The 12,027-nt window shown below is 35.8% G+C and overlaps 2 protein-coding genes across 2 annotated transcripts in view; both read left to right on the top strand.

Moving 5' to 3' along the window:
• The window catches only part of LOC144453770 (uncharacterized), a 4,902-nt gene extending 3,549 nt beyond the window's left edge, over window positions 1-1,353 (top strand). The window contains exons 4-5 of the mRNA XM_078145120.1: window positions 100-237; window positions 1,086-1,353. Of these exons, the coding sequence (XP_078001246.1) occupies window positions 100-237; window positions 1,086-1,120 (173 nt within the window). The 3' untranslated portion in view covers window positions 1,121-1,353. The remainder of the gene's footprint in view (window positions 1-99; window positions 238-1,085) is intronic.
• A 3,753-nt stretch (window positions 1,354-5,106) lies between these two features.
• LOC144453767 (uncharacterized) lies at window positions 5,107-8,489 on the top strand. Its single transcript, XM_078145117.1, has 6 exons — window positions 5,107-5,247; window positions 5,693-5,747; window positions 6,827-7,048; window positions 7,432-7,509; window positions 7,834-7,962; window positions 8,303-8,489. The coding sequence occupies exons 1-6, from the start codon at window positions 5,167-5,169 to the stop codon at window positions 8,332-8,334; spliced, it is 597 nt and encodes a 198-aa protein (XP_078001243.1). The 5' UTR covers window positions 5,107-5,166; the 3' UTR covers window positions 8,335-8,489.
• The last annotated feature ends 3,538 nt before the right edge of the window (window positions 8,490-12,027 follow it).

Raw genomic sequence — 12,027 nt, 5'->3', positions numbered from 1 at the left:
GGTGCGAAACTAGTCGAAGATTCAAGCAGTGTTTGTACTCATTTACTGATGGAAATATAACATCTCAAAGTATGAACCCTTTCTCTTCTTTTTTTAAAGGGTGTGGTGGTGGATATTCAATCAAATGCGATGAGCATCCCGACGGCTGTGTTTGGTTTGAAGACGTATGTCCCAATGCCGGATACAAAGACTGCTATTGTGATTTGGGCTTCATTGCTAAAAGGATAGATTTTCTTAGTATGTAACATATGTAACAATTCTATTTTAATTGTGATTAGCTTATACATTTCAGATTTGGCAATGCCTGATATATATATATATATATATATATATATATATATATATATATATATATTGCATTTGTCGATCGCCTGACAAAGTGACTTGCATTTGTCGCATAATGTGATGTCACCTTTGTGTTGACTTTGATTGAAATCGGACATTGCTTGTCAGACAAATTAAGTATCAGAGACACACGGAGCTCATTGTAAGAATTCCAATAATGGTGTTTGGGAACTCAGGGTGTAGCTCTTAACTTCAATGGGCATACAGAACGACAGAAGGCATATTTTGCTATACGTTGTACCCATTGCAATGGTACAGAAACTGTTGTATTTGAGGAACTAATTCAGGATCTCAGACCATAATAACTTCAAGTAATAACCCCTGTGTTTGATGTAGGAAAATATATTCTTTTTCATACCCTCAACTTAATAGTGGTACAGTAGTATAAATGACGAATCTGATATCTTTGTTCAAATAAAATTAATCATGGATACGGATATAGAGAAAAAAGTTCCATATTATGAGTAAATAATTTCCTTGGTGGTTAAGAGACCAGGCCTACTTAATTTCCTGTAGCAATAGCTACTAACGAGTAGATTAAATTTCAGATATGGCAATCATGTTTTTTTGATGTGTTTGTCAGTTTGAATAGAAAGTGTGAGTTCTTACTCCGAATATATTAATTCAGTACAGTTTGTATGGGGAGGGAGACAAATATTACAAAGAACCATAAAGTGTGTATACATTCAATGTATTGTAAAGACTGAAGATAATTGTACTTTCCTTTATATCTATTTCAGAAGCGCTTGTTGGATCATTAGATGGAGCTGATTGATCATTTGCATATTCAGAGATTCTCCAGTCATCCTTTAACCCTGAACCCGAACCCGAATCATGTTTTGACTAAAGGAGGGTATTGACAGGAGAGTCTTAAATCCCCCTTCATTATCCTTTGAGTAAACAGGGGTATTCGTATTCTGGTGAAGGGTCTACTGAGGATATAATCATGGGGGATATATATGTTATTCTCAAAATGAGGAATCTTTCCTTAAATCTGCATTTTATATATTTCAGTGAATTTTTCACAATAGTTCTGTTAATTTGTCTCACTTTATAGATTAAAAGTGTATGTATATCTCAATCAGCAATTGTCGTCTGTTATTGTCGTCAGTGTGGTGATCATATAGAACTCAAATGGAAACTGGGTGCTATATTGCTCTTCCTGTGGAATGTTTAAATCAACTCTGTGTGTAATTTTTGTTATTTGTCTGTTAGTGGGAAATGTTAGATGTTTATCTTGCCTTGACGATTGTTCAAATTCAAATTTTTACCTTCCGTAAGGAAGGTTATAATATACTGATGAAGTCTGTGTGTCTGTGCGCGCGCGCGCGCGTGTGTGTGTGTGTGTGTGTGTGTCACCATTTCTGAAAAAACTGCTGCATCAATTCAAACGAAAATGTTTCGTAGGGTAATGGCAAGAACTGATTAGGTTTCGGTAATAATCCGAGGAATATTAATGACCAATTTGAGTAATTAATCGATCGAACAAGTATAAAGTTGGCGTCAGATTCAGATTCAGATTCAGATAGCATTATCTTATGAACGTTATGTTGAGCATCAGATGGCCTCAGATCCGAATCTGAATCTGACGCCAACTTTATACTCGTGGCTGCTCTACATACACTACTGAGAAAGACTCTCTTTTCAGGGGTTTCGTGCCAACCTTATGTTGTGTTTCCCTTGGATCTGCACTCTGTATTGGCTGCACAAACACGAGAAAAAAGGCACCCGAAGCAGGGTATTTAAGTGATTCAAACTCACCAGAAATATGGAATATAGACCAAGCCTCGCCTAGCCTACGAAGAAAATTTCGCGACAATGTATCAATAATGGTGACTCAACAAAATCTTGAGAATGTGTAAACTCGTGGTGGGACAGAAGGAAGTTCAACACGCACATGCCATATCCCGGGTATGTAGGGGATCACGAAAGCCGAGTGAAGTAGAGGATGGCAAGCTTTCCTGTGCTGAGAATAGGAGGCGTGGCGGCATTTGAACAACATTTTTGACAACTAACTTTTTTCTTGGACTTGACGGATCACAGATATAGAGCTAAATTTCTTGCATAAATCCTTACGGAAGGCATTTAGTTTAAATCTGGTAATAATTTATTATTAGAAATAAGAAAGGCTGTACTATTATGATACCTTTATTTCATTATTTGTACAACATGTAATGCATTTCTCATATACCTGGATTATGGTAATTGATCAAAGCGCACGTCACATTGTTTATTGTAGATTTATATATTTGCAATTGTCGAACACATTTTAGTTTGAGGACGTGTTCATCAAACATTATGATGTCCTCTACATTAAGGAGAGCTACAGTTTCAAGGGTGGCATTGTTCTGTGAGTACAAGTGGTGCATGACAACCATGTATTGTCATGGAAGCATGTATACATATTCTACCAGTATGATGTTACTATAGTTGTCAGATAGATGGAGGAGTGCTTATCCTGCATGAATGACATTATACCACCAAGTTGTCAGCCACCCTTCATTAAAAGTCATAGAATCTCATATACCAGATATATCATGTTCAACATTCATTCACTGATATCTAGCTGGTTGAAATCCAATTGTCGTGACGTCACCTAGAGGTTAAATGACACGATATAGTAGTAAATGCTATTAGTGATTACTAGTATATGTATGAATGTTAGAATACCAGAACAATCATCAAGGTTTTAGGGAGCTTTCAGTAATTACAATGGTGGGAGGACCGGAGAAAATTTGGCTCGGGCTGTTGCATAAAATGTGACCCTCCCCCAATGCCATCGTGCTAAAAAGTGGCCTTCCCTCAAATTTCTTTCTCTAAAACATGACCCCCCCCCTATTAAAGTAGTTCAAAATGTTGGTTAAAATTCTGTCAGAGATGTAAAAGGATACAAGTCCCGGACTCATTGGTAAGGATTTAATCCCCCCCCCCACTGCCACCAATGTTAAACGCTTTAAAGGCATTAGGTATTTCCCACAATTACTGCCATATGGATGTATTTGAAGGCATTGCATTAATAAATATATGTGTTTGGATCGCATTAAATGAGCTGAAAGCCACAACTCCCAACGAATAGATTGACATGAGCACACTCCCGACATTGTTGGGACCGAGGTCATGATCTCCACAACATAATCTGTAGTATCGTACCCAACTGTTCCCGTTTTACACCTGTAAGACCCACCACTCTCCTCACACCACAACCGACAACTAATTCATTACCTTGATCGTCAGCGGCAATTTGATTGATAAAGACTGATATCATGGGTACCTAACCCTAACCCTAACCGGTGGCGGCGATGGAATGACAAAATAACAAAATAATGGAATGTTAGGCAATACAATGAGTTAAAGTAAAAGTGACCCTCCTCCTAGTCCCATTTTCTAAAATATCGTCCTCCCCGAGTGATCCCGCCCCCGCCCCCACTCCCTCCTTGTAAATACTGAAGGCTTCAAAATCGTTTGTTACCAATGAACACATACAAGTGTTCCAACAACAAGGCCTTTGCATAATTATTTCGTTCACCGCGACCACAGACACTCGTATGAGAAATGGCAACGCAACTGTGCAACAAAAGGCTGCCGGCTATATTGCATGGAGTTTGCATACAGTGTGTGTGTGTGTGTGTGTGTGTGTGTGTGTGTGTGTGTGTGTGTGTGTGTGTGTGTGTGTGTGTGCATTTGAGCTGTTCATTTCCATGGTTACATGGATGCTACAGTAAAAGTGAAACATGTTTTGAGCACATCATATCAATAGCTATTAACAATGCAAAGCACAGTGTCAACAGTGAAATTAATATTAATTTAGTAACTAAGTGTGCACATACCGGCTATATTTCATTGAGTTTGCATACAGTGTATGCATAGAGTCATAATTTAAGGTAAATTTGGGCTGTTCATTACCATGGTTACAAGGATACTAAACATAAGGCCCTTTAAGGTAACATAATGTCCCATGGATCCTATCTGATTTCGCAGCAGTGGGATGCAGAACCGGTGATAGCGATGGGATGCCAAAATCACAAAATAATGTTAACTTAGACGGCATAGTTAGTCAAAAGTAAAATGTGACCCACCCCCATAACCATTTTCTAGAATATGGCCCATCCCTGAGAATCGATTTGTAAAAAAGTCCCCCCCCCCGTAATTAGTGAAGGTTCTTTCACATTACGACCCAACCTGATGACCTTGGGACAGTCATGAATTAATAAGAAAACATATCTTAAGCTTTGGAATTATAGGCGTCCATGCTATATGAAATGACCGGTGGTCTGAACAAAAATTAAGGCCGTTCGCCACATTATTTCTGTTGTATTTCCAATTAATCAGCATTTCTCTGAGTAATCATAAGAAAAGAAATATACTACCTGACCCAGAAGTGAAAATTAAAAAAAATGATACATTTGTGATAACTTTGTTGCAAATAACCATACAACTTCCGAATAGTAATAAGTGTTAAGTGCATTGGGGAATGGGTGGGATGGTTTCTTGTGAAAGACATATGAGGTACCCAGAATTTTGGCTTCTTATAATGACACCTCGTATCTTTTTGATGAGTGTAAATGGAGATCGTTGCTAAGTATACCATCAGCAGTTATCTACTTGATCGGAAATTAGAAACAAGATAAAGGTGTACTTGTACATGGTTTCGGATATTACAAATGATTAAACATATTAAATGACATGAGTCAGAGGTCAAATTGGCAAGAGTGCTATATAAAAGCTCTATTTATTACAGTTGGGGAATTCCGTGCGCAGATATTGAAGTTTTAGTAGCCTTTTACTCTTAACTGCTCCCTTACCTCGTTGGACAAACTCAAGATGAAGATAATGATGTACAGAACAACATTTATGGTTACCGTGCTATTCTTGTTATGTACTAATACTTCTTACGGCAGAGACGTGAGTGTATTTGATCCCTCTTTTACCATTGCTTATGAAAAAAACAGCTAAATCTTATTTTGTATTTCGAAATGATTTTGATGCAGTCACATGAACAATAATAATGATTTCCATTCAACAGTATAATATATTCCAATTCACAGATAAAAGTGGCATAGTCAACAAAAATGTCTAAAATCTACTGTTTTAGTTCGAAATCCTGATCATCTTATGTACTATATTGTTATGTGCATGCTACATTATTACAGTGATTTTTTTAAAGTTAGCTAGAGAGCTAATCACACACACACACACACACACACACACACACACACACACACACACACAAACAAACAAACAAACAAACAAACTGACAGAATTTTACGAATAATCTTCTCCAATGTTTGAAATAACGTCAAGGAAAATTCAACATTTTTACTTATTTCATTATTTTGCAAAAAATTAGGTTCCATACATTGGTGTTGGAGATTATGAACTTTATGAAGTACTGGATTTGCCAAGTAAGTTATAAACATGGTTCTTGAAGTGATTATCTATGTCATATTATAGGTGTTCATAACGTTAGAACACTTCTGCAAATTCAAAGTCGCTAAAAAGTTCCTCAGGACCTTTTGAAACTGCTCTATAACAATTAGACTACAAACAATCACACAGGGAAGGGGACTGAACGAAAGTTGACGAGTATAAAGTTGGCGTTAGATTCAGATTCAGGTAGCGTCATATTGAGCGTCAGATACACTCTAAAGATTTTGACGCTTCGGACGCGTCCCATGTGTTCAGTTTAGCTTCGTGTGTGTCCAAACATAAAACACTAGTGTTCAGATCTAGAATGCATGTGTTCTATTTGCTTGTTCTGAACACTTACTTTGTGTTCAAAAACTGTTACAGTGTTCTGATGCGTCAATAGTGTTTTGGTTTATACGATTTTGAACATATGTTATGCGTTCAAAATAAAAACACTGTGTTCTAAATCTGAACACATGCGTTCTAGTATTTATATTGAACACTACTGCGTTCAAAATCTGTTACAATTAAGTGTTTTAACATGTGTTCAGGAACTGAACACATTACTTTAGCCTCAGATCCGAATATACCCGACGGCAGTGAAGCAGAATCCTTCCCTGTAGTCTCAACGGTATTATTTCAGGTTTGAGTCCGCCCGGTGTCTTCGGATCAGTGGCCATCTGACACTCAATATAACGTTCATAACGCTACCTGAATCTGAATCTGAATCTGACGCCAACTTTATACGCGTCGAAAGTTGTTATTTCAGTCTCTCCTGCTGAGGTCCGACACATCACAGTACATCAGACGACATGGGTACTTCCCTAACGTGTACATACATGTATAGTACATTGCACACGTACTGTAATAAATGGACTTCAAATTTACAAGTGGGATGGGGTCAGATTTTACAAATTCGTTTTCAGGGAGGGTATACGTAATACTTACTATTATTAATTTTATTACTAATATTACATTGTTTCTTTTATATACTTTTTTTTCAAATTTCTACATTATGTAATTAATAACTACTACGGTTAATGATGGGATATTTCGTACTATTCCTTTATACTAGTTTGTTCAGTAGATGGAGGAGGATTTGGTGTCACCTGTGCCGCACTGTTTGCTGGAACACCAGATGGCCAGCCTTATGGTACTTGCCACGATATACTCCCAGAATGTGATCCGTTGGCTGACTGTTTGGACAAAGTTTGTACAAGTCGTTGCGGGGAAGGTGAAGATTATTTCAATTTCTGTTACATGAAGGAATTTATCGAGTATGTTCTCGATGAAGGAGGTAAGATGTCTTCTTATGCATTACATAATGCAATATCAAAGATTTATCTCAATAAGAGCACCGGAACTGCGATTTTGATATATTCCTCGATGGCAATGCAATTCATTTTAAAAGCCTGCCTTTTACACATTTCCATATCAAGTTTATCTGCCTGATAGATCGGCAAGCATAATCCACACCATTATCTATATATAACAGCCTTAGTACCTTCTGTAAGAAAAGGTTATGTTTAAGAACATCAGTCATGTAGCTTTTCTGTAACATATATTTATATGGACGTTGTTGTCCGAATTAAAGTCTATAATACTACTACTACTACTACTACTACTACTACTACTACTACTAATAATAATAATAATAACAAAGTATGACTTTATACTCAGGCATCCCAAGTATTGGACTACCAATAGAACAGCTGATGTCAGTACTTATGAACACAGGTGCCGCGATGAATCTTGAGTGTAAGTCTAATAATACCTCACCAATCTTATTTATCGTATCTACTTGCATGTGATGGGTATGATTGGAACGATAACTTTATACTGAAAACACGATTGGGTTTATTTGTGAATGTAAGGCATGAATTGTATAATCGCAATCCTTAAATTAATACCCTTAGTACCTTCTGTAAGAAAAGGTTATGTTTTAGTGATGTGTGTGTGTCAGTCTGTGTGTCTGTCTGTCTGTCTGTCTGTCTGTCTGTCTGTGATTCCGTATGTCTGTGAACATGTATACAATAAATGTTTGAATAACAGGGCTCACGGAAATGGGTATTTTCTTTATAGGGTGTGATGGTTACTCAATCAAATGTGCTGAACATCCGGATGGCTGTGTTTGGTTGGAAGACATATGTCGTAGTGATGGAACCTGCTACTGTAATTTGGATGAGCTCGCTCTGGAGATAGAGTACATGAGTATGTAACACTTCTTTATGTATTGTTTTGCAATGATAGATTATAAAATGTTGTGATTTTAAGTGGGCATGTATTTGTGATGATTCTGTGAGCATGATTTGTTCAGACTGTACAGAGAACAGCAATTTGCATCATGTCTCTTCGATTTGCATCCTACTCCGTATATATGTCCACCACAACAGGATTAATTTGTATATGTTAATTATGTTAACTATTACATTACAACTGTTCGACTATACGTTGTAAGTGAAAGGGAATTCACATCTGATTTGTTGAATAATGTCTTATATATGTCTAATATATAATAAATAATCCTTTTCTCCATATTTTTTTTCATCAGAGAATCTTCCTGAAGTACCGGCAGACTTTTAGATACATTTTATATAAAAAAAGTGCATTTATTCGAATTCCCTTGAAGGTTCGAAAGAATGAAATGGGACAAGCACAGAATTTCTGTCTTTCCTTAAAAGTCAACATGATACATGTATGAAAGCGTATTCTATCATCAATACAATTCTGTTGATTGTATCTCTGGATAAAATGTTCTAAATATCAAATTATTGGCAGTTATTGTTAATTTTATTAAAGTGTCATCATGGAAGACACACAAATAGTTTACCAAATAGCTTACATCTATGTGACTGAATGGAGACATGATTTAATAGAAAGTGGTGACAACAAATAAATATTGCAAAGTGTCTGACAATGCAGAAAATTGCTGAATTTCGATAATTGAACTTGAAGATTAGAGTCAAGGCCAAAGGTCAATGTTTAAAACGAAAGTTCAAACCTGGCAATATGGGGGTAGACACTTGAATGTAGTCTCTATGTATTAACGCTTTTTGAGTTATGTGGTAAATCAGATTGTTCACTACAAATATGGCTGACATTGTGTCAAAAGTTATATGAGTGCCAAGAATAATACATGTGTATGTTTATCTGGTTCTGCATTATCTACAGACATGATCTAAAAGACATTAGCGACACATAATTGCTACAAATTGTCTGAAATATGTAAGCAACAGCTAAATTTGGATGGTGTATCCGGTACATCAAAGTCAAGGTTAAAGGTCACTAATACACGAAAGCTTGGTTGTGATTATATGGGGTTAGACATCTGAATAGAGTCTATGCATTGAAATTGTTCAGTTATGCAGTAATATGGTGATTGTTTGATACAAATATGGCTGCCATTCAGTAAATATTACATGAGCACCAAAAATAATGTTTGTGTATACTTCCTTTCTTCAATATTACTTAAACAAAGTAAATAAAAGAAATTGGCAATATGTAAATACTACAATGTGACTGTGATAGTCAGGAATTGGCTAAATTTTGACAAGTGGCCTTGAAGGTCAAGGTCTAAAAAGAAGGTTTCTATCCGATAATATGAGGTAGACACTTAAATGGAGTCTCTGTGTATTACATTCATTTTTAAGAGTTATGCAGTAAATAATGGTTTTAACAACAAACATGGCTGCCATTCAGTAAAAGTGATATGGACACCAATAATAATGTTTGTGTATACAAGAAATAAAAGTTTTGGGGCGAAGATCAGTAGAACTAAAAGCATTTTATAAAAGAAACTAATATAATTTTGTTGTATACATAAATACATGAAAAGCAAATGAAGTCAATGAATTTCGAGATCATCAACTAATATACGATGATGTGTTCCAGAAAAGACTACTAAATGTTAATTGCACCGTTCTCCTTTGAACCAAACTATGAAAAAATCGAGCAATTGTGTGGAAATGTGAAAATGAAAATTCTTGTCCATGTTGGCAATTTCTGGTAATCTATAGTTGGTTGCAAATAATTGTCTTTTCCAGTAATAGTGTTTCGGATTTCATAATTAGGCACATTCTCTTATTATACTGATTATCTGTTGACCTATTAATGAGTGTAAAACAAGATAATTACAATATAGACCGTATGTACCCATCAATTTTTCCTATAATTTGCAGTTCTTTACGGAAATTGAATTATGTCAATTATATGACATGATTACTTCAGGATATTATAAAACATTTAGCTATTTCTACAGTCAAGAGCAAAACAAGTGAATTTTATTCAATATATGGACATAAACGTACATATATTTAGTTTATATTAAGTTTCAGAATGTGTTTCACCAATTTCTCTCCTTCACAAGTCTCCATTGAAGAATTAGTCTCAAACCCGAATTTTGCAGGAACTTGTGAGTGTCCTCTTAAAGTTTCCAGAAAAGTGATTAGAAATTTGGGAGATTTGGAAAAGATATATGATATGAAGAAGAAATTTTTATAAGATTTTCATAGATTGGCTTAATATTCTGTTTTCCTTTACCCAGGACTGAGTACAAACTCCCAGTAGAGCAATGTTTGTGGGCATTGGTATACATATATTTCATAGCAAATAGTTCACAGTAAGTGAATCAACGACTGTTAACATGACTCTATGTTATAAGAGTCATTTTCATCTCAACATTTATCATCGTTACTACATGTCAATCCAGGTGGACTATGAGCATAGATTGTAAAATTACCATTAAAATCATTCTTTCCTACATGAGATCTTGGCGACTGTTGTTATTGGTGTACTGCAGTTGTTATTTCAAAATATCATAACATAACAGTATCGAGTGATAGTCAAATATTTATTTGTATTCCTAGATGTCGTAATGTAGTAAAGTATGTTGTTTCAGTATGAAATATGTGTATTTATAATCTGAAAGGTTGCATTTACAAAAGAGTGAGGAGGGCTGATGAGAGGGTATTGGAAAATATTCCCCTATACCCCCCCCCCCCCCCCCCCAAGAATGTAGTTTAAAGTCGAATTTAGAACAATTTCACTCACTCTAAATGCAACGTATAAATATGTTTATAGAGAACGGCTTATTATTGAACATCAAGGTTTCAATGAGCCTACTTCTTGGTTAATGTACAAACAGACGACAAATGGTCATCCTTAGACACACATAGATTGATATACAGTGAGCTATATTGTATTCAAGTTCCCTGATATGTTGAGTGATGAAATAACGTGCATACTGTTTTTGCCAAGGAAATTGCTCTCCATGAATTATAGTTATTTCCTGAAACAGTGCACTCAGAGACTCGTCATGTTTATTACTGAGCCAAATATTGCCAGTTACCTATTATGAGGATGAAGTGAATGCAAGATTAATTTTAGATACGGATATAGAGATCAAAATATATACATTATTCAAAAAACTAATTAGCTGAAAATTTCATGTGTGCAATTTAACCTCTTTATCCACGAAATAGTTTTTAACAGATTTAAAAAGTTACTGAACAAGTCATCGAAAATGACATAGTCCCCGCTATGATTGGGTTTTAAGGAACTGGCAGTTTATGTTGTCATTTTCAATCCTGGTTAATGTTGTTTGGCCTCGTATGGTTGTTTTTGATATCACTACTCTGATCACGCAACAACACTTGTGAACCTAAATCAAACAGACTTAGATATGTTGTGTCTGCTCGTTGGACATGGCACAAGCATGTCTGAGTTATGGCTTTGTACATGGAAAATTCGCAAACAAAATGGCTGCCAGGAAGCCATATTGGATTGTATCATGACAACAATGAATATGCACATGTATGTCATAGAACATTGTCCTAATACCAACTTTGAATGAGATCTGTTCAAGCATGTCTGAGTTATGGCTTTGGACAGGGAAAATTCGCAAACAAAATGGCTGCTAGGCGGCCATATTGGATCGTATCATGAAACAAATTGACGTGCATATGTATGCCTTAGTTTGAAAATAATCGGTCCAGGCATCTCCAAGAAAAGGACCGACAGACAGAACCCAATCCATAAGTCCCGTCCGGACTTTGTCCGGTTGGGACTAAAAAGTGTCATATCGTGGAATACCTTACAGATAATCCGATTTGGACAATGATATGTACCAAGAAACATATATGAACATGACAAATTCACCTGCTATTGTCTGGAAATATGTACAGCTGTTTACACTGATGGTCACACAATATAAAGACAAAACACAGGCACAATGTTTGAAACAATAATAGTATCTTTATGACTAAATTGTTATTTAAA

The sequence above is a fragment of the Glandiceps talaboti genome, chromosome 2 (genome assembly GCF_964340395.1).
Source record: "Glandiceps talaboti chromosome 2, keGlaTala1.1, whole genome shotgun sequence".
NCBI lineage: Eukaryota > Metazoa > Hemichordata > Enteropneusta > Spengelidae > Glandiceps > Glandiceps talaboti.
This window is presented reverse-complemented; position numbering and strand designations above follow the sequence as displayed.